We start from the raw sequence: 24,724 nt of genomic DNA, 5'->3' as shown, positions 1-24,724 counted from the left end.
ACAACCAGGGAGGAAGTCCCAGGATTATCTCTTTTACAGATAAGGAAATGGAGGCAGTGAGAGGAGAAATAACTTGATCCAAGTCACACAGGTAGGAAGACGTGGAACCAAACTGGATGCAGGCATCTTGGTTCTTAGCCGCGGAGCACTGCGACTAGCGGGGTGCCCACCTGCCCCTAGCGCAGCTCCCACGTCACCCATCCTTGACCTTCTGCATCCAGAAGAGACTCAGAACTGAGCTGCTAGTAGGTGAACAGGGGGAAGGCAGATGGCCTGGCTTTCCAGGCTGCTGCTTCCTCCAAGGGGGGATATCTTGAGCTAGGAAAGGAGCAAAGCCTACCCATCCCCCACTTCAGTCGTCACAGAGCCAAAAAGCATCTTGGTCCAGTGAGGCCCCAGGAGCCGCAGGACCGGCAGGTCTGAGAAGTGACCAGGGGACAGCAATGGCTTGAGGACAACCTATCAGCCAGCCAGCAACAGAAGGGGAGGTCCTGGGGGTGGAGGTCTCCCTGGCACTGGGGCACCAGAGCAGAGGTAAAAGGACAATCAGGCTGGAATGGGATGTGATGGACCCAGAAGGAAGGTTCCGAAGTTGGAAGGTCCCATGGCCAATCTCAGAACTGTCACTTTCAAGCTCTGGGTTCTTGTGCAAGTGGCTCCAGTCCTCCTTCCAAGCCTCAGTGTTCACACCTGTGCCATGGGGACAAGCACAGCACCTGCCCCGCAGTGCTGTGATGCAGAGTCAATGCAATGCCTGTAAGGGCCCCTACACAATGGCCCCAGTGGAGACGGTTGACACTTATCTACTGTCTTATACGGGGTGCAGAGGGAAGTATGCGAGGATGCAGGCCTGACATGGCACAGATGGCACTGCAGGTGCCGTGGAGGCAAATCAACAGGGGTTCAAATCCCATCACTACCACATCTGGGCTGGTGACCCTGAGTGAGCCTATGCACACACCGGTGAAGTGGGGAGCCCCACATCCGCTCAAAAGGTCTTGTGAAGATCAACCGCAAAAATGTCAATCCAGCACCTCGTCTAGGGCGGCTCACAGAGCACGAGGATCATGCCCGTGGGAACTGGTGACAGTTACTGAAACTGCTGCTCCGTGCCTGAGAGCACTCGGGTGCTAACAAACAGTCCCACTAGCCCTGAGGCTTGCTGGGCACGGGGTGGAATGCGGGGATCCCATCTGAGCCTGAATGCCAGCCCGGCAAGAGCACAGCCCACAGGTGTCAGCCGGGCTGCTGGGAGGGCAGGCGGGCAGCCGGGGACTCACCCTGGCTCGGCGCTGGCTGTCCTGGCAACGATGCACAGAAAGTGAAGCCCCAGGGATGGGGCGGATGTGCTTCCAGGACAGCAAAGAGGCCCTCTGGACACAAAGGGTCCACCTGCCTGTGCTCCCGCAACTGAGGTCACACAGACGGAAGGCAACAGGACAGACTCTCGCCTGGAATATTGTCAAACCCGATCTGTCGCTGCCAACGTTCAGAAGCTCAGCCTCAGGTCTACGAGCACGTGCCTGTTGCACCTGAACAGGCTCGGTGTCCCTTCCTGCTCTCAAGGACCACACCAGCCTCAGGATGTCCTGATTGGGGGGGGGGGGGGGGTTGCTGGAATCAGACAGGCTGGGCATCCACACACCCTGTGACCTTGGGCTAGACTCCCTCTCTGAGCCTCAGTTTCCTCCTCTGTTAAAGAAAGACCATGATCCTTGCCAGCGCGAGGGTGGGAGCTGAGCCAGGGAGCTGGGGCAGACTGGATTTCCACGGACGGCAGCTGCCATTAGGGTAACATCATGGATTCATGACGACATCCCCACCTCTGGGAAACCTTCCCTGCTTGCTCGAGATGGCATCAGATCTCCTTTCTGGCCCCATCTGGCCCCCACAGGAGACTCTGAGCCATCCTGTCACCCGCAGGCACTCCCTTAAATGAGACACCTCCGAGCCTTGGCAGCGCCAAGGACACTGGCAACTCCTCTTCTCCTGGCTTCATGCTTTAGATTTATAAGCCCAAATGTTGCTTTTCTCGGGTGCTCTGCATTTAATTAGGTGTCCTAATAACAATGGAATCACTGAAGTACTTATATCACTTTGAGTTAGTGGTGTAGCATCTTCTAACTTCTTCAAAAAAAATTTTTTTTTCATATATCATTTTTTAAAATAGAGCTCATTATTTTAATTATATCCATTTAAATGTACAGTGGAGCCCTTGGATATTCTCAGCACGAATCATTAGGTATATTAGTGAAAAAGCACTCGGAATCTATCTACATGCTGACACTCCATAATCTATTCTATTTGTGTCGCTGTAAAATAGATTTATATATAGATAACTACAAAATAGTTGCTCAAGATATGCTATGAATTTTATATTTAACCTGAGTCACACTTCAATATAAAATCTAAAGTCAGGCACTAAAAGGATATTTCTCTTTAAGCACATATCGTCTGTGGTCACTGCCTACCGCTCGGGCCAGAATCCCAAGAAAGAAGCCAGACCAAGAGGGTCCCTGCCCAAGGAGTCACCCAAGAACACTGACCCTTCATTAAGGCTATGGTGCTCAAGGCATGTTCCTTGAAAGCCTAGGGGTTCCACAGCAGTGGCCCCGAAGCACCCAGGAGCCCTGAATAAAGAGGGTGGCATTGAGTGGGGCTCCAAGACCCCTATTCCCTCTTTGATTTGAGCCTGATACATGTATGTACGGCTTCTTTCCCCCAGTAGTGGAGAAAATGGTCCCTACCCAAGATATGCCCACGTCCTCAGCCCCAGAACCGATGACTGGGACCTTATTTGGAAAAGGCTCTTGGCAGATGTATTTAATTTCAGGATCTTAAGGCGAGATCACCATGAATCACCTACGTGGACCCTAATGCAATGACACACACAGGCGATATGACATCAGAACAGGGGCCAAGGCAGAGAGGGAAGGCAACATGACCGTGGAGGCAGAGACTGGAAGGCGGCAGCCACAAGTCAAGGAACGCTACGCTATGGCCACAAGAAACTTTTAAGGCAAAGAACAGATTCTCCCCCAGAGCCCTGAAAACCGAAAGAGGACGAGCCTCCGGTCGGTAGCAAGATCGAGTACAGCAGCCGCTGGGTCAGAGGAACTGAAGAACGTGCCCCGGGGCGTCAGTTTGCAAGCCACTCCCCTGGGCTCCCCTCGACTCTTCTGCTTCGTTCTTACTCATCCCCAACGCTGCGCGTGGCCGGAGCCTGCCAGGAAAGTTTCGGAAGCAAATCTCTTCCTCTGCGTTTCACCAGATGGTTCCTCAAGCCGAGGACCCGCCCCATCCCACCCCACCCAGCATTCACGAGAGCCCTGCAGCCAGATGCAGAAACCGAAGCTCAGAACAGGACCCCAGGGCCCGATGCTCTGGTTCCTGTCCACAGCAAGAGGCCTGGGCACACGGGAACCCAATCACCGCTGTGAATGAAGGGCGTGCCCAAGGTCACACAACTTCCCGCGGCCAAAAACAGTCTTTCCTGACTCCTATCCTGGTGCTGTTCCCACTGCACAGTGCAAGCAAACAACTTATCAGTGGATCTGGGCATCAGACAAATGCCCCTCCTGGCCACGCTGGAGGAAGAGGTCTAGGGGATGTCATGTGGCCTGGGGTCACACGGCTTCGTGTCTGGGTGCTCTGGGTGTAATTTCTCCAACCTTCCGGCAAAAACGCTAATGCCTGACGCTCTACCAAGTCATAGTAGTTACAAGGGGTTCTCGGCACCCTGGACGTCATCGTGCCCCTGCCCGACCGGTCTTCCCATCCTCATGACAAGCGAGCTGGAATCTAAGGCTGCGGTAGAGGCCAGACCCCTACCCCGCATGGCGGGTGTACCTCCCCCTGTGCCCCAGCGCTCGGCCTGAGGACCACCGCACCTCTTGCAAAGGCTCCTGCTTTTTCACTCGGGTACTTCAGCCACCTGAAACGACGTTAAGGGTGGGTGGAAAATCTCTAATCACAGAGTGTAAATAATGACTTGGTTTAACTCCCGCTAGAATAAAACTTCATTAAAAGACTCCACTCATTAGGAATGAGGGTTAAGTAGCCTCACGCTGAGCTTAAATACACTCTCCACGAATGCATGGACGCACGGGGTGTGAAAGGGGCTAAGGCACACCCAGCCGTGACCTCAGGGGATGCACATACCCACGTGTCCACGGAGTCCCCCGACCTACTGATGATCCAAGTGCTGCAAACGATTCTTACCTATTCACAGGCTCCAGCAGGACCCTCCCTGTCAAGGCTTCCACGTCCATCAAGGCTTCTGCCTCCCGCATCCTGCTAGGGCTGCTCTTCTCCCCAAGGCCTCCTGTGACCTCCAGGCTCCTAGGGCCTATGGTCCCTTCCCGTCCTCTGCAACCTCCTCCTCAATCAGCGGCCTCGGACAAGCGCCTCCCTGTCCCCTCTGTCCAAAACCTTTGCTCCCTCTGGCTCTGTGCCCACCTACCTTCTGTCCCCTCCTCTGTCCTGTGCTGATTGCTCTTCACCAATTCTTCACCCTTATACGCTGACATGCCCCAAGGATCAGTCCTAGAACCCCTTCTATCTTTAACCACATTCACTCCCTAAGTGATCTCCTCCAGAGTCAGGCTTTTAAATATTAACAGCGTGATGATGAATCCCAAATTCTGTCTCCAGCTGGGGCCTCCGCCTGAACTCCAGACCCACACACACACAACCGCCAGCTGGACACCTCCTCCTGGATGCCCAAGAAGCACCCATATTTAACAGGTCCAACTGAGCTACTGCTAACACCTCTTGACCCAAGTCAAGACAACAACCCTGACTCCTATCCCGGAGCTCTTGCCGCTAAACCCTGCAGCCCACGATGCCACGATCAAATAACCGCAGACTTCTCAATCTTAGTTGATAGCAATTCCAACCCTCTAGCTTCTCGGGCCCAGACCCTGGAACTAACCCGTCCTCCTTCCCTCACTCTGTACTAAGGCACACCTATCAACTCCACCTTCAAGATATGTCCAGAGCCTGAGTACTCCTCACCAGCACGTGGCCACGACCGCCACTGGTCCCGACCGCCTCCCCAGCTTCCTGCCTTGTGGTCAATCGCACAGCCAGTCTCCTGCTCCTACCCCTGCCCAGTGCCTCGAAGTTGATGTTCAACACGGCAGCCATGGCGACCTTATTAAAACAAGCCAGGTTGTGTCACCCCTGGCCCCATTATGGCCCCACATCTCACCAGAAATAACAGCCAGAGTCCTTGCGCTGACCCTTGGGGCTTCCCGGGACACACTCCCTTGCTGGCCACACCAGTCTCCCCGCTGTTCCCTTAGGACATGGGGCCTGAGGCCTCTGCCTGGAATAATCTCCCAGTCCCAGATGCCTTCACCATTAGTCCCCACTCAAACATCCCAGGGCCAGTGGAGACATCCTGGCTGTTCGATCTAAACCACATGCGGCTCACCCCGGCCTTCCCTACCCCATCTCTTCATTCCCTGCTTTACTTGTTCGGTTCATCTGCCTCTCATCCTCTTCACGGTCTGTCCTGCTGGAACGTGACCTCCGGGAGGATGAGGACTCTCTCTTGTCCACTGCCTGTCGCATCCCAGCACCTACAACTGCACGTGGCACAGGGGAGGCGATGGGCAGGCACTGGTTCACCGAAGGATCTAAGCAATGCATCCTGGAGAGGGCAGTGCCAACGTGGCCTTTGGGGCATGTCTCTCTCCCTGTCTCTATCTTCCCCCCCCCTCACACACACACACAAAGAATGTGGATGGTTTAACTGCTTTCATTAACGTTCAGAACCAAAGCAGCAAGGCCCACCCCCTGGCCCTCGGTATCACATGATCTGGAGAAGTTCAACATGACCCACGATCTGAATATTGATGCTTCTTCTAGAAGTGCCACACTTTTTTTTTTTTACAGTAAGATCTTTTTTTTTTAAAGTTTATTTATTTATTTTTTTAATTTATGATAGTCACACAGAGAGAGAGAGAGAGAGGCAGAGGGAGAAGCAGGCTCCATGCACCGGGAGCCTGACGTGGGATTCGATCCCGGGTCTCCAGGATCGTGCCCTGGGCCAAAGGCAGGCGCCAAACCGCTGCGCCACCCAGGGGTCCCAGAAGTGCCACACTCTTATCTTGCTCCTCTCCAGCGGGACTTTCTCAAATGTAATGCACTCTTCCTTCTCCCTGAAACGCCAAACTAGGGTAGCCTGGGGGATGCTCTGACACCAACTCTTTTTCTTCCCCAGCTTTGCTGAGATATTACTAACATGTTAAGATAGGGAAGTTTAAGGGGAGCCCTGCGATGATCTGTGCTGCGAAGTGCCACCAACTCTCAAGCGTGCAGGCCTGCTATGACCAACGTGGCTCGGCACATGCAAGGGCCCTCAGGGCCCAGGGTGGGTTGCTGAACTCCTAGGATGGCCACTCTCACTGGCATCCCTCTGGGAGCCTGGAACCTCATTCCTGTGGCTTCTGGAATGGCCCCCTCTGCTTCTAATGGGCTCCTGTTCTGAATCTGCCCTCTGACCCCACGTAGTTGAGAGAGACCTCCACCAGGGGCAAAGGCTCTGCCCCCCTGCTTTCCGTGTCCCTGTGCCTGGCCCGTAGCAGATGTTGGCTGACGTCTGCCAAACGACACAGAGAATGGCCCAAGGTACGTACGCCAGCATGAAGGTGGAGGCGATTACAGCAACAATATCATAAGGAGGGAGTGGGGACAAGAGCAGCTACGGTGTACTGTGTGTCTTGACATGCCAGGCATGGTGCTTCACCCTGCGTCCACACACATCCCACTGTTCCCAATGCCTGATATATGCTAGGTTCTTTTGCCCCTGAGGATCAGGGGCACCTGGGGGGGCTCAGTTAAGTGCCTGCCTTGGGCTGAGGTCATGATCCCAGGGTCCTGGGGTCGAGCCCCATGTCGGGCTCCCTGCTCAGTGGGGAGTCTGCTTCTCCTGCCCCCTCTGCCCCTTTCCCCACGCTCGCTCTGCAACCTCAGTCTCTCTCTCAAATCATTTTTTTAAAGATTTTTAAAAGATTTTTAAGATTTTATTTATTCATTCATGAGAGACAGAGAGAGAGAGAGAGAGAGAGAGAGAGGCAGAGACACAGGCAGAGGGAAAAGCAGGCTCAATGCAGGGAGCCTGATGTGGGACTTGATCCCGGGTCTCCAGGATCACACCCCGGGCTGAAGGCGACGCTAAACCGCTGAGCCACCCGGGCTGCCCACAGATAAATCTTTTTTAAAAAAAGAAAAAGGAGAATCAGAGAAACAGAGTGACTTTTTCACAGTCACACAGCTTTCTAGTGACAGAATGAGATGCACTCAGACCTGCTCAACTCCCACACCTGGGCTTTCAATCATTTGGATTCTTTGCTTTCCCTTCTCAAAAGAAGAGAGGATTAAAAAACCAAAACCAAAACACTTGCTAAATGAATGGACAAATTAATGACTAATTGACCACAAAGTCCCAAAAGATGGGGAACATACCCCCTCGTCTCCTCCTGTATCCTCAGCATCTTGATGGAAGGGGGGGGGTACATCCTAGATGCTTAACACAGTAACACAGAAATGTGATAAAACTAAGGAACGAGGGGTTCCACGGCGGCAAGTGCTTGGGCTTTAGGATCACTGTCGACCTCTAACTCTCCTTGACATGTTCTAAAATGGCTGCTGTGTTCAGACGTGTCCTGTGGACCTAGGGTCTCCTGTCTTTCGCGACAAGGACAGGAATCCTAACAGAGATAAAGGCTGCAGCTTCCACCAGCCTGGAAGGACCGAGAGAGACAGAGAGAGAACCGACAGCAAAACCCCAATTTCCACAAACCCCGCTAACGAGGCCTGTGCCTGTATTTACTATTCCACCCGTGTTTCGAATCTTCACATCATCACCCATGCCTTCATAACCCTCAGAATTATCTGCACTTCCATTTGTCATGTATCACTGATATATTTTAATAAATAGTCAAGTAGAAAAGATTAGATTAATAGATTAAAACTATTAACCTATTAAACAACTCTTAACAGTCTAGAAATTCAAAATAACCTACAATGCATAAATATATCATTAGTTTGAGATAATTCTTAGGCACTTAATTTTCTTCAGTGTATGGTGTCAGTCAGCCACGACGTCGGGTAATACTGCAGTTCAGAAAGACAGCATGGAGATTTAAATATTAAGAGTTAATTCCCTGGTTAATTTAAACCTAAAATAGAGAGAAGCAGGAGTCTTGAGCAATGCTGTCAAGTCACAAACCCCCAACATTTAGCAGGACGGGGCCCGCCGGGTAAAGCTGGGAACTTCTTTCACGGGTGTCACGGCACAGGGAGGGCTGGCCCAGGTCATTAAAAAGAATTACTGTTAAGGGCATCTTAAGCAGACACACAGCCTGCGTTTTGCAACGGCTGCGGCAGTGATGCAGGTGGGCTCCGTGAGCAAGGAGCAACTGGCCCGTGAGCGTGCACCCCTCACCCAGACGGCGGGACGCTGCACACCCGGGAATCCTTACCCAGACCCAACTCCCTCAACCCCTCAACCGGCCGGTGGGGAAGGGGAGGCCCCAGAGGAGTCCCTCGCCCACTGTCCTGCAGAAGTCCCCTGGGCCCCCATGGGGTCCCCTGCAGACCCCAGGGGGGCAGCCAACTCAACCACACAAGACTGAGGTGGCCCCTAAGCCAGTCCTCACACTGGCTAATGTGACAACAGAGAAAAAATACTCTCCCTCTGCCACCAATTCGGTTCCCTGCCCAGGCTGTGACTTAGCCACTGTCTCCCTCACCCCCACCCCCACCCCCGATGCCCAGCTTCTCTGGCCACTTTCCTCTTGGGATGGAAGGTAAAGAAGCTTCCCAACAGGACCCCTCTGCTCCATCATCCTGCCCACAGGACCTGCCCTGCTGCCGTCTTGCCCACGTGGCCCTGACACGCGGCCCTGTCCTCCCGAGGTGTCCGGGGGTAATAAGCTAGATGCTGCGCTGTTGCCAAGTTTCCTAACCCACCTACACCCCCCTCCCCTCCCCTCCCCTCCCTGCGTGGACACTGGGCAAGTCACCAGGAACCACGAAGGGTGGGTCAGAAGACTCGAGGGCAGAGGTGGCCGCACGGCACCCAGCACGGCACCACACACAGCGCGGCTCCAGCCGCCTTAGTTCTGTCTCCCGTCCCGCCCGAGCGCTTGCTGGACAGAAATGTGCACCGTGTGGTCAAACTCTGAAAAACAGCAGCTCTCAGGCCACGGACGGAGTACTCCTAAATGAAGCAGAGGGGCGATTTTTTAGGCCCTGTGAGAAGAGAAGTGGGGGGGGGGCATGGCCAAGCCCCGTGCAGCAGCACCGAGGGCGGGGAAGGACGCACACGGCGGCAGCGCCCACGCAGGCGGCCAGGGAGGTGTGGAGGGGCTGGCGCACCAAAGCACCACGCTCAGCACGGAGCAGAAGCTGAGGGGGAGCACCTCCATCTCCCCCATTAGCAGAGCCAGCAACTGTGGAGATTTCCAGAGTTGTTCTCTCAGCCCAAGGGCCTTTGGCATCCAGGGCCTCGAGAAGCACCCAGGTTGGATCATCCTCCTTCCCATCCTCGAGATTGAGCTTCTTCGGGACAAGGCGAGACTTCCAAGTGCCTCGAACGGTTGAAGCACGAGGGCTCCACATTCTGAATCTGCTCACAAGGAGCAGGGGGTCAGGGTGGGGGGGGGAGACTCCCGCCAGGTGCACGCCCTGGGCACAGGTTCCCTGGGGACCCCAGGCACCTGCCCCCACCCCCCGTGCCTGAGAGCCACAGTGCCATTCGGCAAAAATGATTCAACGGTTCTGATGTGCATTAGTTTGCATTTCTGTGGCTGTCTCCGGATGGGCCTGAATTTTCAAGAATCTGCCCTATCCGCGGAGTCTAGGTTTAACAGCAACTGATCAAGCAGAGAAGAAATCTGCCCAAAAAAAAAAAGAAAGAAAGAAAGAAAGAGAGAAAGCACTGGCCCCAGGGGAATAAGTATATGAACCCCAGAATCGGCCTGCGATTTATGATTTTTGTGGTCCAACTTCACCTAAAGTTTGCTAAGTTGAGAATACACATTTTTGGAAAATCAAATCTGAGCTCCGATAACAGCCACACAAGCCTAGAGTCAAGATAAAGATGCATCCTGGCTAAAATACACCCCGAGTTCTTAAATAATTCATTCTGCTAACACCACACTGGTCACTGACTGCCATCGAGCCTACTGCAACTGCGAGCTTTTGTGCAAGTGAAATTAATCTGTTGAGGGCTACTTTATTTTTACGGCTGAAAAGCAAAATGCTAAACAAGAAGATATTCTTTAAAAAAATAATAATTATGCAGCAGCTGCACACACACACACGTGGTGATCAGATGAAGTAATGGTCCATCCGTGAAAAATCTTGGCTTGAAGGGCAAGACTGGCTAGGCTCCAAGCTCTTTCACTACGCGTGTGACCTCGGACAAGCCCAGTCGTCCAATTCCCTCTGGGGATGGGGGTGGCATCACAACCTCAGAGGACCACTGGAGGACCAAGGGAGATCTGTGCGTGATCCTGCATGACACAGTAACGGGATCAAGGTCAGCCCTCCACACCCACCCTCGTCCCTGACTCCAGTCTTCTCTCCAGAGTCCAGACTCAACAAGAAATCAATTGCCATCCCACTGCTCTCTCCTCCTAGGAAGGGAATCTGGTATGGTGTTGATAAAAATAAGCATTTATGGAACACCTACTACAGGCCAGGCGCTGTGCTAAGCATATGCATGTTACCATTATTATTACACTTATTACTATTATTACACTCGATCCTATATAATTCCCATTTTACAGATGAAGACACTGAGGTCAGGCAAGTAGCCCAAGGTCACACAAGCAGGCAGCGGGTAGCCCCAGGATCCGAACCCAGGCAGTCTGGGCTCCTCTGAGCTAATAAGCTGCTTGGCCAGAGAGAAGGCAAGTAGAAACCCGGCAGACCGGCCACGGAGAAGCGAGCATTTTTGGATGGAGAAGTGACACAACACTTTGCTGAGCTGGGTTCCTCAGACCTGAAAAGATACAGCCTTTTGGAAACTCACTTCCAAGCCAGGCTTCTAAGGTCCTGCCGGTCCTGAAGCCTTAGCAACACCTCTTTAATCTTAACCCCTTGCAGTTTATTCACCTCCTGGTAGCAAGTATTTTCCTTTTGAAACCAAATCGTATCATGCCAGCCCTCCGCTCAAACACCCAGTGGGTCCCCATATCTCGTGCAGGGTAAAGCCCAAAGTGTGGACGATAGCCTCCCTGCCAATCAGCCTCCTTGCTGTGGCTCCAAAACAATGTACACACTCCTGCCCCAGGGCCTTTGCACCCGTTGTTCTCTCTGTCTGGATGTGTTTCTCCCAAATGAATGCTTGGCCCAGTCCCTCATTTCCTTCAGATCCATGTTCAGATGTCACCTTCTGGTGATGCACCACTCCTTCTGGCCCTCCCAACCCCCACCCTGCTTCCCCCCATCCACCTCCCAGCACTGTTTTACCTTACGACATACCATACATTTTACATATTGATTACGTCTCCTCCACTTTCACTAGAATATGAGCTCCACGAGATTTCTGTTTTGTTCACTGCTGTATTTCCAGCACCCAGCTCAGATCCTGGCACTCAGTAGGCGCTAAGTATTTGTAGAATGAATGAATGAGATTTGGTCTTATCACCCTCCCACCCCCATCTCGACCCACCAAATCTCTCCTCTGTCTACAAGATCCTGATTGCTTGTTAGGCGACTGTCTACACAGCAAACAAATGAGTCCCTTAACCTCTTCTCCTCCTGGTTAACTTATCTCCAAAATGAGATAGTTACTCCAAATTATCTATAGAGCCCTATCAGCTCTAAAAACCTTCAACCGAAAAAAAATAAAAATAAAAAGGGGCCTAATTCTTCATTACCACAAGCCTGTACCTACATTTACTTGATTATAAAAACTGCACTTCCTTTAGAATTTTCCAGTTAAGGCCCCACAGCCCCCACGCCTCTTAGCATAAGTGAGGTTTGGCAGCCCTTGTGCTACGTGATTTGTAATCTGTACCCCAAGTCAGCACTAACCTCAAGTGCTGGGATCACTGGTCCTGTAAAATTGACCCAGGTTGGGTTACAAGAGAAGTAAACCAAACCACATTCGGTTGTTTCTTAGGATCAGAAACACCACCTCTCCTTGTCCCCCTCAATTTAACACTAATTCCTTAGCAGTCCATGCTGTTGGTTTTGGGGGTTAGCCAGAGGCCCTCTGGAGAAGTCACAAAATTAGGCGTTCTGGGCCAAAAAGGCGCTGGGAAGAAGGCGGACCCGAGTGCAACAACCGAGCGCGCTGCGCCATGGCACAGCTGGGAGCTGGCGGTGGAGGCCGGTGTCAGAGGGCTGGGGGTCCTTCAAGGTCATCCCCAGCCGGGGTTGCAGAGCCAATCTCTGACCTCAGGGAGCCCCGGGCCTGTGTTTCTCCATCCAAAACAGGGACTAAATGCATCTAATGCTCGACTGAGTGCCAACACGTCTAAACCCCAACTTGGCCCATCTAACCCAAGGCCAGGGTCAAATTCGCAAGCGGCCTCAGGCCGCGTTAATGCTCTCTTGACGTGTCATGTGTAATTCACTCCTCAGACGGAATGCTGGGTCATGATACAATAAGACCGTCTTGGTTTCTCAAAGACACTCCATTGGCTCTAATGATACCATCAATATAAACTCACTTGTTGAGCTCGCTCGAAATCCCTGCCTTCCTGATAAGTCCCTGGCCGGTGGCACAGCCCCTGGCCCCTAACGGGCTCCTCTAACATCTGTTCACTGACCACTTCATCCTAACAAAGGGAAGGGCACCGTGGCTAAGCGCACACATCAGAGAAGTCAGACCTGGGTAGGCACCCTGGCTCTATCACTTACTTCCAACTGGGCCACCCAAGGCCCCTAAACATCTCTCTGACTCCGCTTTCCCATCTGTACAGTGGGACTAATAAATCCACCTCCTTCATAAGGACTGTTTTATAGATTACATACGTTAATAATAAACTGAGTCACTTAGCTCAGAGCCTGACTGACATACAAGTGCCGACTAAATGGCAGTCGTTATTATTACAAATTTCTTCTTTACGTCTCAAGTCACACACAGCCCTAAGGTTTGGGCTGGCCCTTCCTGGTACATGTTCTGGCACCGTGGTGGTAACATGGGGGGCTCCATCCATCACTGAGTATGTGCAAGCCTAGGCTGGTCAGGCAGGGCAGCAAACAGATGGCACACGTGCCATCCTTCGCCTCCTCCGACCAGGGCAGGCATCTCTAACTCTGATTACAGCCTGCGGCCGGTCAGACTCCATTCAGAACTTCAGGTGGCCACCACCACTAGGGAGGAACCTGCCTACTGTCTTCTGACCCGATGTGGGAGAAATTCATGCATTAGAAAGTAAGAGCAAGGAACACCCCTGTGTGAAAGTCATGAGGAACAGATGGAGGTCTGCCTCTGTCCACTTCCGTAGGCACCCAAGTGTCTGCTGGATGATGCCTTAGCCTCCAATCCATCTGGGCCCATCACCCACAGCGACTAGGCCTAACACACAGGTGCTCAATGAGCATGGAGGACGGTGGGAGAGGCTGGCCAGACCCTCCGTCGAGCACAGTGCAGAGTCAAGAGAAGCACCCTGCGCTGGCAGGTTCACAGCCTGACACGGCCACTTATTCACCACATGACCCTGCCCAGGGCCGTCCCTCCCCATGTGTCCCATGAGAGGGAGGGACTGGTCAAATCCCAAGGGCCCTTCCAGTCCTGACATTCCAATCCAGGAAGCACTTCCCAGGCACCCCCAGTCTAGGGACTCCCACTGCCCCATAGACCACAGCCTCATGTGCTGCTCTTAACACAAAACCCCACGACCAGAGGGGCCCAGGACACAGACACAAGGCACCAGGCAGCTGCTGGCCACATGGTCACTGCCAGCATCCACTCGCCCAAGCCTGGCCATCCACCCCGCCATCCCAGCCCATGCTCCCGGCCTCTATATCACCCCCACTTCTCCTCCCATCTCATTCGGGTCTCCGTCCCAGTAACACTGAGCACCTGCTGGAGGTTTCTGCTTATGGACCTGGCACCCTAGGGGGAGAGGTAGCAAATACAACACAAACACATACAGTAAGTCAAGAGCATGAATAGCCTACGAGGGACACGGGCCACAGGCCCTGAGGCGCAGGAAAGGCATGAAGGAAGATCAGAGAAAGAACATTCCAGGCGAAGGCAACAGCAGCTGCAAAGGCTCTCAGGCGACAGTCCATTGAGGCCAAGGGCTGGCAAACCACGGGTGGCGGATGCCTGCCTTCCCTTTGGTGCTTTCACGGGTGCTGACAGAGCACAGAGGTTACCAGAGACCCCTGCCCTTCAACCTGCAAAACACTTATTATCTGGCCCTTTATGGGTAAAGCTGGTTGACCCCTGGTTTCGAGTGTTAGACGCACGGAGAGGTGGTCGGGGCAGCTAAGACAGACTGTGCAACGAGGATACGGAGACTGGGGCAGAGGGGCGCCCAGGCTGTGCTGGGAACTCTGGGTCACAACGACCCCCAGCCTGGCACCTTTGCCTCAAGTCTAGTCCCCCTCTAATCTGCCCTGCAAATAGCTGCCCGGGGGACCTTCCCAAAACACAGAGCTAAACATGTTACTCTTTCGAAGAGTGATGGCTCCCCGTGGTTTCCCAAAGCATGTCTTGAAGAACACTCGCCCTGTGGCTGAACTTCCACAAAAGGGTTCCACGGTTAAGCAAGTTTGAGAAACAGAGCATTCTCCTCTCAGATGTCCTCAAACCCCAAGTCAGCACCTGAAAAGACTAAGAAGTCCCTCAGCAAAGGGATCTGTTGACTTTGCTTCACCTACTGTCCTTCAAACTGACCTGGCCACAAATCCCCTTTTTTCCACAAAAATTTCTCAACATTGTAAAGAACTAGTGTTGGTGGGCTGAAGGGCAAATTCCTCTGCCTGGCATTTGTGCTCTGACCCCAAACTCCAGGAGGTGATCCTAGAGCTCGTTCCAGATCCTGTGTGTGCGTGTGCAGCCTGGAGAGCCACCTCTGGTCTGTCCCTTGCTGTCCTTCTGCCTCCAGTGCCCCCAGTAAAGGTCATCTGGCCGCTCGGGCTCTGCCCTCCCCGAGGGAACACTGGGAGCAGCGCTCACGGTTACCAAGCGCCAGCCTGTGCCACTGGTGGCAGACGTCCACCGCGGGGCCCGTCCATGGTCCCTTCCTGCCTTCTTTGGTAACCCCAGCCCAGCTCTCCTCTGGGGGCCTCCCCTCAGCTCCGGCCAGCTCCCAGGGCTGTCGGCCTCAGCAGAGTATCCCCTCCCCTTGCTGCGGGGTGGCTGGTTCAGGGAGGGGAGTGCGGGGCGCAGGCCGGGCCATCGGGTGCCAGGCCAGGATGGGAGGTCCCCACACCACAGCTGGGACAGGATTCAAGCCCGGGCCTTCCGCCCACTCCTGCACTTCACCTCTAACTTCCTCCCGACCTGAGCACCCAAAGGCCTGTTCAGGTCCATTCACAGGTGCTTGGGGAGGTCTCAGGACGGCTGGAGGGTGCTGCCCATAACCACACATTCGCCAGGGAAGTACAGATACATCTCGGCCCAGGAGGCTGGCCTGGGCCACCCATCCCCTTTCAGAGAGGTGGCTGCTGGTTGTGAAATGGAGGGGTGTGTGGGGGGTGTCCAACAGGAGGGAGGGGTGGAGGGGAAGGGAATGTACCTGCTGGCCGTGCTTTTCCTTCCGGGGGTACTGGCTCCGTCAGCCTGCAAAAGAAATCCAAAACACCTACATGAGCCAAGGGGGGCAAGCCCAGATTCCACCCACTGCCCCCCCAGCCAAGCTCCCCCTCAACACCGGCCTTCACACGGAGGGGAGGGCTGGCACAATCTGGAGCTCCATTCCTCCAGGCTGTGAAAACCTGCCCCCAGTGGTAAGAGGGAGGCAGGACACTCCCACTCCCTCGCCCCCCACCCCACCCCCACCCCTGGAATTTGCTTGGCCCTTTAAATCCAGCTGAGCACCCATTGCCAACACAAACCCAGCAACCACAGGGCCCTGGGGACTCAGTGAAAAGTAAGTAACCAGCTAAATCTGAGATTGAATTGCACCATTTTTATTTTCATCTGGGATTTCCAATAAAACAGTAGCCGCAGATTTATTCCTACCAACCCGAGGGGGAAAATCCTATTATGTTAAAATATTCTGTCCCCCAACCCTACTGGCAGGGAGAGACAAGAGAGTGCTGGTTCTTAATCTCTTTCATTTGGGGTCGGGTGGGGGAATGGGGAGATAAGGCTGACCACATGAAAATTTCAGAAATCATAAAATTCTGGTTCAGATACAGAAACCGATGGCCCCAGGCCAGGAGGGAGCTGCCTAAAGTGTCAGGAGGAGAGAATGACAAACACCTGGGGTGCTGGACCCCCTAGGCCAGTGCTGGGGGGACCTCTGTGCAGAGGCTGAAGGAGGCTGCAGACATGGAAGGAAAGCACGGGTTGCACATGCATCCCCTGGCTTTGTCAAAACATTTATAATAACAGTAATCACAGAATCATGCAGGTTCCAAACTCTGGCACACGCCTGTTTCTGAATTCAGAATCCTTCCAAGTGTAGAAAGGTAATGCAATGTATGTGTTCCGTATTTCGAAACAACCCTGGCAAGGGTCCGGGTAGCCCTCCACCCCCTGGATGCAAGCACAGTGATGTTTCCACAGTGAAACCCACGCAGTCAGCCCTGTGGAGGGTAAATGAAGAGAGAACTTGTCTCCTCCGCCTTCAGGTCAAGTCCTGCCACCTCACCAGTTACCAAAAAAAATCTTTTTGTTTTCAAGTTCTTTGAATTTCAGGATTCAAAGACCTAAAATAAAAACAGCAGCAGCTACCTTTTGATGGGTGTTACAAACTGGCAAAATCAGATGGCGGACGTCGATTCAATCAATATAGAAAAATTACAAGGATTTGACCCAAAGGCGGCCAGATATCAGCGTGTCAACACAGCACCCAGTCCCACGTGACCAGAGTCAGTTGGAGCTGCCACACCCAGTTCTCCACAGTCCCCACCACTCCCTCTTGCCTTATACCAAGCCCTCCAGCCCGGCCCCCAGGGGTACCCAGGACCGTTCCCCCAGCTAACTTCCCCCAAGGGGGGGCAGTGCACCCACATCTAATGCTTCTTATTCAATCCTCCCAATGGGTCCCCCAACAAACATACACAGTAGCCCCATTTTCACAAGTGCAGCCAATGAGACTCAGAGAATTTAAGTCGTTCGTCCGACATCCCACAAGCTACAAGCCCAGGTCTGGATCACTCCAGTGTCCACCTTCCTCAGCTCTGGAATATTCTCTCCCACCAATATTCAGAAGAGCCATCGGGAAATGAGGTAAACCCACACGGCCCCCACTGCCCACACGAGGAAAATGCAAAGATGAAGGACAAATAGGGAGGTAGAAATGTGAGGCCTGGGAGGGAAAAATTAATGGGATGCTGGTGTATTATTTCAGTGGCAGAAACAAGAAAGTGGAAAATGGTTTGCATATCATTTCACTGGGAGCAAAGGAACAGGCTCAGTTACAGCCTCCTTCCGACATCCTGCATTCCTCAAAACTTCTATGGAAAGTGAATGGGAAGAAGTTTTAATCTTCGTATCGAAAGAGGCAGAAGAGGTAAGGGGTGGAAACTCTGCCCCAGAGAGCTTTAAAAAATCATTAAAATCCCCAATGATCTCTTGTCAGAACAGACTCAACTCTTGGCACGTATTTCTAGCATTTCACACATATTTTCGCGCTGTCTTGTTTTTTGGTCCTTTTCCTTCCCAGTCTCACCCAGAGCCAACCACACGTGGACAGTGAACATGTGGCTGGGGGGGAGAAGAGATTCTCTGTCTCCAGTATACCTCATCATCTCCACCTACGTTTTCCCTCTTGTTATGTTTGTGATAACATACACACCACGGGCAACACTCAAGTTTTGTTTTCCACCAATTTTTATAAAACAAAGACAAAATGCTAAAAATGTTCCAACAGTGGTTCAAACAAATCCTTGCACAGAAACTAAGGCAGAGCAACAGGAGAAATGGAGCCATGGGCAGGAGGAGTGCCACCTGGGCAGGTGTGACGGGGACATTTACTGGCGGATGAGGGTGCCAACGCGGGTGGGCGTGTCCACAGACAACACACCAAGCAGAGACGTCCGAGATGGCATGTGTCACTATCACAGGTCCCATTGATGATGGCACTTGGGCCTGGCCGAGTCCAGACCTACCGTAACGAAAGGGCACAGCCTTCCAGGCCCTCCCAGCCCCGGCGGGAGCTCGCGGTGCCGAGGACACTGACCCTCGGTGTGGGGATCCGTGAGATGTTGGGCCAGCTCTGTCCTCGCAACGCCCTACTGCTTGAATTAAGCTGAACCTCTGACACGGCCTATTTTCCAAATGGTCTAATACCAGCAATTTCCTATGATTCAACCTAAACCACAAGCTCACCTTTACCGGGTGTAATCTGGCCTGATTCTCAATCTGAACTGAAGTTCACAGGGTAGCGTCAGATAGATGGTCCTGCACCTGGACCCCTGGCCCTGCCGTTTCCTAGCTATGGGATCCTGGACAAACCACCCATGCTCTCAAGGCCTCGGCTTTCACATGTGCAAAATGGCAATGTGCCAACCCCAGGACCTATCTCCCGGGACCGGCGAGGTAACACAGGTACGGGTACCTAGCACGGGCTAAGTACCGAGTGCACAGCAGATGAGCGAGAGGCAGGGCCGACCTGCATCGGCCCTAGGCGTGTCCCCAGCCTGTCTCGGGGTAAGATCTGAATCCTGTGCTGCAGGTCGGCATCTCATGTGTCCACCAGACCCCACAGCTCTGAGGCTTCTTCCAAAGGGCCGGTCAAAACGACATCACATGCGGTGACACAGCTAAAGCACTAAGTGCAGGCCAGGTGTGCGGAGGAACCCTTCAGCAATGGAAACTCTACTCTGGCTGCCACTGGACCGCGTGCTCCTAGAGGTGCCGCTTCGGTCTGGCTCTGTCCGGGTCTCACCCTGGGCAGGCTGCTTCCTTTCCCTGGGCCTCAGGTTCTCACTGCTGAAAACAGGACAGGAGGCACGAGAGAGTTAAATCAGGTCATCTCTTGCTGCCCTTCATCTCTGTGACTCTCTATGGAGCTGACCTAACCTTAACCACCACCCCCCGCCCCCTCCCCCCGCCCCCCACCCCTGTGCAAGTGAACCAGGGCGGACACAGTGGGCCCAGGACAGACCCTCCTCCTCAGGCCCAGGAGGCTGGGGGAGGGGTAACAGGCCTGCACCGCCCCACCCCCACCCCCACCCCTCAGTAAGCGCACCTGCCCCCACACCCCTTCACCAGCCCTATGCATTCCTTATACACGGTTCTCCTTAGGACCCAGGCAAAGCTATGTTTGGTTTCCTTCGACCCTCCTCTTCCCTCCCAAATGAATGTTAAGTTGTTCTTTTCCATTCTCTTATTAAGGATTTTCTTGGAAAGAAAATATTATTCCAAACCCAGAAATTTTATTTCTGAAATTGTGCAAATGTAAGTTGTAGGACATTAGCTGCATTTCACATTTTGTGCAAATGGCAGAAACAGGCAATTCGTGTGCTACGGGATGGGGGCTGGCCAACGATTTCGATAAAATAAACCCTTTTTTAATTTAAATGCTAATGCACTGAATTAAAATTTAATAACTGAGGAAATTGAAAAGCCGAGCAGGAATATTGGAAATAAATCCAAGCAGAAACAGCTGAAATTAAAAATTCTAGAGAGTAGGAGGATAGCAGCTAAGCTGTCTTATATGATTACATTTTTTTTTTCAGAATGAAGCAAAAAAAAAAAAAAAATCCTATCTCTCGCTGGCTCTAGGGCAGTAAATCCACAGTGCTGTGATTTATTGCTCAATTTTCCTGAGGGAAAAAGGCTTTCTTTCATGCTGAAATATTTCATAAATTTCAAGCCAGCATAAATTCTTAATTTAAAAGTTATGGAGGTCACATTTAGTGCACTGGTACGGTTCCAAAATCTTAAAGGAATAGCAGCGACCAAAAAGAAAAAAAAAAAAAAAAAAAAAAAAGGAAAAAAGGAAAAAAAGGAGGGGTAGAATTTGCTCCTTTTTTTTTTTTTTTCCTTTTTTCATTTTGGTTTTAATTCACGAGTTAAAATTTCATTATTAAAGATTCCTCCTGGATGGATGGAACCCAAGCACATGGGGGAACTGGTATGTGTTTGGAAATCTGCCGCAAAAGATGAAGAGATAAAGATTTAATTTAATTATAAAAGGGCTTTTTTTTTTTTTTTTTTTTTAAGCCACTTGAGGAATTTCTGGTAAAAATTTCCTCCCTTCACTGCCCGGGAAGGGGTGAGGGTGGGGGCGGGTGGCCAACGTAATTGCTTCTCTCAGATCTCCAATCTTTTGTGCACACTGATATATTCATTTGTTATACAGCTGTTCAGCGGCGGAAAGAATGCTGGGGCGCCCATAATTCTAAGCAAATCAATCAAAAATTAATGATTTGTCATGCTTGCACAATGGAGGAAAACAGCTCCTTGGGTCCTGGCTGCCTGATCTCGAAGAATGAAATGCCTTTCTGCGATAAGAGAACCGAGCCGGAGGCTGAGCGGGGCTGAGGTGCCCCTGCGAGGTGGGTGCTCATGGCGCCCGAGCCCTGAGCGGATGGGGGAGCGCCGCCATCTTGGCCACGGCGTCTCCCCAACATGGTGCCTCGGCCCGGCAAGCCCAGGGCCGACCTGGCGCAGCACATTTCCGTGGTGGAACGACGAGGATCTGGCCTTCTCCCTCCCCCACTGCAATGCAAAACTTGCTTCCTCTTGGGAAACATCAAGGACTGCCCCATCTCCCCCACCAGGTCTGACGCTGTCCTCATTCACCGTTCCCCCAACACTCCTAACCCGCCACCGCCCGCACTTTTCACCCGCTCTACGGGATGGGGACCACAGTTCCTGGAGCGCCCGTGTACCCCCAGACCGTGCACTCTTCCTGGATGAAGACCACATCCCACCCATGGCCATGGCTCCAGGACCCGGCTTGGGGCCTGGTATGCGGCAAATATTCAGCAAATAGGGTTGAATCCATTAATTATTATTTCTCGGCAAACACGGATAACGAAGTTGCTTAGATGAATAATGAACTGCACTGGCGACTAGGATGAAATATAACAAGTGATCTTAAATAATCGATCGCTCCTTTTATTCATTCAACGGATTATTCCTTGAAAGTCTACTGTGCTCAGCTTTGGGTAGACAACCTCAAACCCACTGGTGTACAATTCCAAATGCCCAAAGTTCACTGCTTCTTGGCTTCTCTCCACCCTTGGAAGGGAAGAGTGAATGTGAACCCAGGAGAGAAGTTCTCTGCGTGCTCAAATGCCTTTAAGTCACGTGAATGCTATATGCACAAGTATCCAGTGCAGGTGACTCCAAAATACGCCTGTGTACGTCATACGTATGTATGTTAGAATACAGAAACACTGTTCGTTATTACTAACAGGTACAACTGACCCTGTAGGAAGCTGCTCAGCCTCAACACCGAGGGAGGCCAAGTGCACTTGACCTGGAGGCCTACCAGAGGCACTGCATCTGTCGGACGCACCTGCCAGAGTCCCAAACCCTACCCAGATGATCACCCCATCTCCTACTACACTGAGGCCTGGTGGAGAAGTGGGTCCAAACAACTCAAGACTCATTTATACAACTCTTTCCTTTCCAATAGCCAATGGATCCCCAAAATTTAACTTGAACTTTCTGTCTCGCTGAGGCACAAGGCTCAAATCAGGAAGTCAGTCACTCATCCAGAAAGTACTTAGTGGCATCTTCCGTACCCCAGACGTTATTCTAGGCAACGGGATATATTCCTGCCCTCATGGCGATTACATTCAAGTTGGGAGAGACAGTAGTGTTAGGTGTAATAAATTAGTAAAATTTCTCTTATGCTAGGAAGTAATCATTTCTGTGAGGGGAAAACAGAGAAGGGGAAGGGTAACCAGAGTGCCGGGACAAGGAGTCAGGTGATCAGAGCAGGTGTCTCTAGGCAAACAATGGAAGGCAAGGTATCTGGGGAAAAGGGAATGACCAGTAAAGACCCAAGGGCAGGAGTGTGCCCCATATGCTCTGCGAACAGCAAGGATTTTATGAGTGAGGAAGAGAGGGGAGAGGTAAGGGACGCTGGCCCATGCAGGGCCCTGGAAGCCACAGAAGGCCTATGGTTGGCTTTTACCCTGGAAAGCCACTGGAAGGTTTTGGCAAAGTGACATGATTTGACTTCCATTTTAAAAAGATCCTTCTGGCTGCTGTATTGAGAAAGGACCAGGGGGAGGGGGCAGGCAAGGGTGGAAGTAGGCAGGAGGTGAGTTAGGAGGTCACTGCCACAGCCCAGGTCAAAGATAAAGGTAGTTGGGATCAGGAGAGTGGCAGCAAGGGGGTGAGGAGGTGGGTTCTGAATATACTGGAAGGAAGGACCAACAGGACCCTCCTGATAAACTGAATCTGGGCTGTGACGGGAAGAGTCAGGGAAGATTCCAAAAATCTTGGGCCTCCACACCAAGAAAAAAGGACTTGTACCTCTCTGGTACATGAGAAAATGAATCACTGGCACAGCATCTTATAAGGATCAGCACCCCACATCAAATCCTCTCAATAACCTGCAAAGGGGACACTGCACAGCTTTAACTATCCCCCTCTGACCAAGAATGAGCCAGCCACCCAGAGGGGCCAAGTGACTTGCCCAACGTCACACAGCAGGTCAGTGGCTTGGCCAGGGCTCACACATCTTCTCACCCAACTCCATGGCCATTTCCTCTACACATGTGGCCCTTCGGGTCTAAAAGCAACAAGTCAAACTGGGCCCCAAACAGCGTAGGTGAACTTTTGCCTATCAGGTCCCAACTCAAGCACAGGCCGCCCCTGCTTTTATTCACTGGGTGTGTTCTCAAAAAACACCTATTAAGGGCGACCCTTCCAACACTAAGCAATATCATTGCACGTTACAAGGACGACCCCATTCCCAGGAAACTATATTATAAATTCCCTAATTAGACCTTGCTTCTTATTCTTGGATCACCTTTGGCGATATGTTTCTAGCATGTGGTGCCTGGTTTTTTATTCTGTATTTGTTTTCCACCCAAATGTCGGGGACTCAAAGCTCAGGGGTCCAAGCGGCAGGGGTGGCAGGCGGAGAAGACTCTGAGCTAAAAGAAGTGGGTATTTCAATGGGTATTTGTGTCATGCACTGTAGATGTGAAATTCTGAGAGGCCATGGGGGACCGATGCTGAATCAGACCCTGCTCCTTGTCATTCACCCAAATACAACCTATTAAGTACCTACTGTGTGCTGGACACCAGAGTTGTCACTGAGGACACAACAGCTGCAAGAACGGTGGCAGAGACGGGCAGTGATTACTTAATCGTTCCATGCTATCAATTTATAATTACCAACCGAGATATGGCTCTCAAGAGGAAGGCCTAGACGCCACAAGCATCTCTGACAACAGGATCCAGGGAGACGGCGGGGTCAGGGAGAGCTTCCCCGAGGGAGGGATGCTAGATGCTAGAACAGGAGCTCCTGCTCAATGAGGGAAATGTTCGGTCTAGATGCAAATGAAGCTGACACCAGCTGAGTGCCAGGGAGCACCGAGAAGGGCACCATCCTGCCCAGCAGGGAAGCCTGGGTCCCTGAAGCCTGCAGGCCGCGGCCTTCTCTGAAGACCTTCATCTTGGGAGGAAGGGACCAGCCCACTGACAGGCCCGGGCTCTGATGAGACCCCAGGCGGGAGCCCGGAGGCCCGGGGAAACTGGCCAAGTTTCCAACTAGAAGGGAAAACAAAGAAGTGGCCAATGTCTTTTGCCTCTTGGCCGCAATGCCCCTCCGCCCCTCCGTCCCTCCCTCAAGCCCTTGCTCTCTGAGGTCAAGTGTCAAGAAACAAATCAGGCTGCCTAGGAATGAATCTGCACGGTTCTTTCAGTCTCACAGGCGTTTCCAGGTGCGGGAAGGACCTCCCCTCTCTGGCAGACGGCCGGACAGTCTGGAACAGGGCTCTAATGCTGATGTCCCCATCAACACCACCACCACCACCACCACTACCACAGTCACGGCTGTCTCTGTCGTGCCATCAACAGCTGGTGCTTATGGGGCACCTGCCACCAGGCACAGGGCTTTGGGCATCACCCCGAGGCTCCATGGGCTGCCCTGAAGGCTCATGCACCTCTAAAGCAACAGCTAGCTGCAGAGTGGAGGCAGGGAGCCCATGGAGGCCACTATCATCTTCCATGGAAGAGATGGCAATGGTCGGGAACAGCAGTGGAGGAGAGAATGCTCTAGAACAAAGGGCTACTGGGAGCACCAAGGATCCCCTAAGATAGCATGTGGGGAGCACCTGGGGCAGAGCCTGTATGCAGCAGTCACTCAATAAATGGCAGGTTTAAAAACACACAAATAATGGCAGCTGTGGAGAAACTCCTGCCTTGGACTGTGTGCAGAGAACCTGGTCTCCTCTGTGCATAGCCCCGGGCACTAAGAGGAGGCCCAGAAGTGAGAGATGGAGGAGGAGGAAGCCCAGAAGTGAGGGATGGAGGAGGAGGAGATCCAGAAGTAAGGGATAGAAGAGGAGGAAGCCCAGAAGTGAGGGATGGAGGAGGAGGAGACCCAGAAGTGAGGGATGAAGGAGGAGGAGGCCCAGAAGTGAGGGATGGAGG

General features: G+C 52.4%; 1 protein-coding gene across 7 annotated transcripts in view; it reads right to left on the bottom strand.

The window, feature by feature from the left end:
- Positions 1–24,724, bottom strand: part of ZNF618 (zinc finger protein 618) — a 184,162-nt gene that overhangs the window by 66,664 nt on the left and 92,774 nt on the right. For all 7 annotated transcript variants that reach the window (XM_035696768.2, XM_035696767.2, XM_035696771.2 and 4 more), the window contains exon 2: positions 15,723–15,766. In XM_035696768.2, coding sequence (XP_035552661.1) covers positions 15,723–15,766 — 44 coding nt within the window. The remainder of the gene's footprint in view (positions 1–15,722; positions 15,767–24,724) is intronic.

Source organism: Canis lupus, chromosome 11, assembly GCF_003254725.2.
Source record: "Canis lupus dingo isolate Sandy chromosome 11, ASM325472v2, whole genome shotgun sequence".
In the NCBI taxonomy this organism is placed as follows: Eukaryota; Metazoa; Chordata; class Mammalia; order Carnivora; family Canidae; genus Canis; species Canis lupus.
Note: the sequence above shows the minus strand (reverse complement) of the source record. Positions and strands in the feature narration are given on the sequence as shown.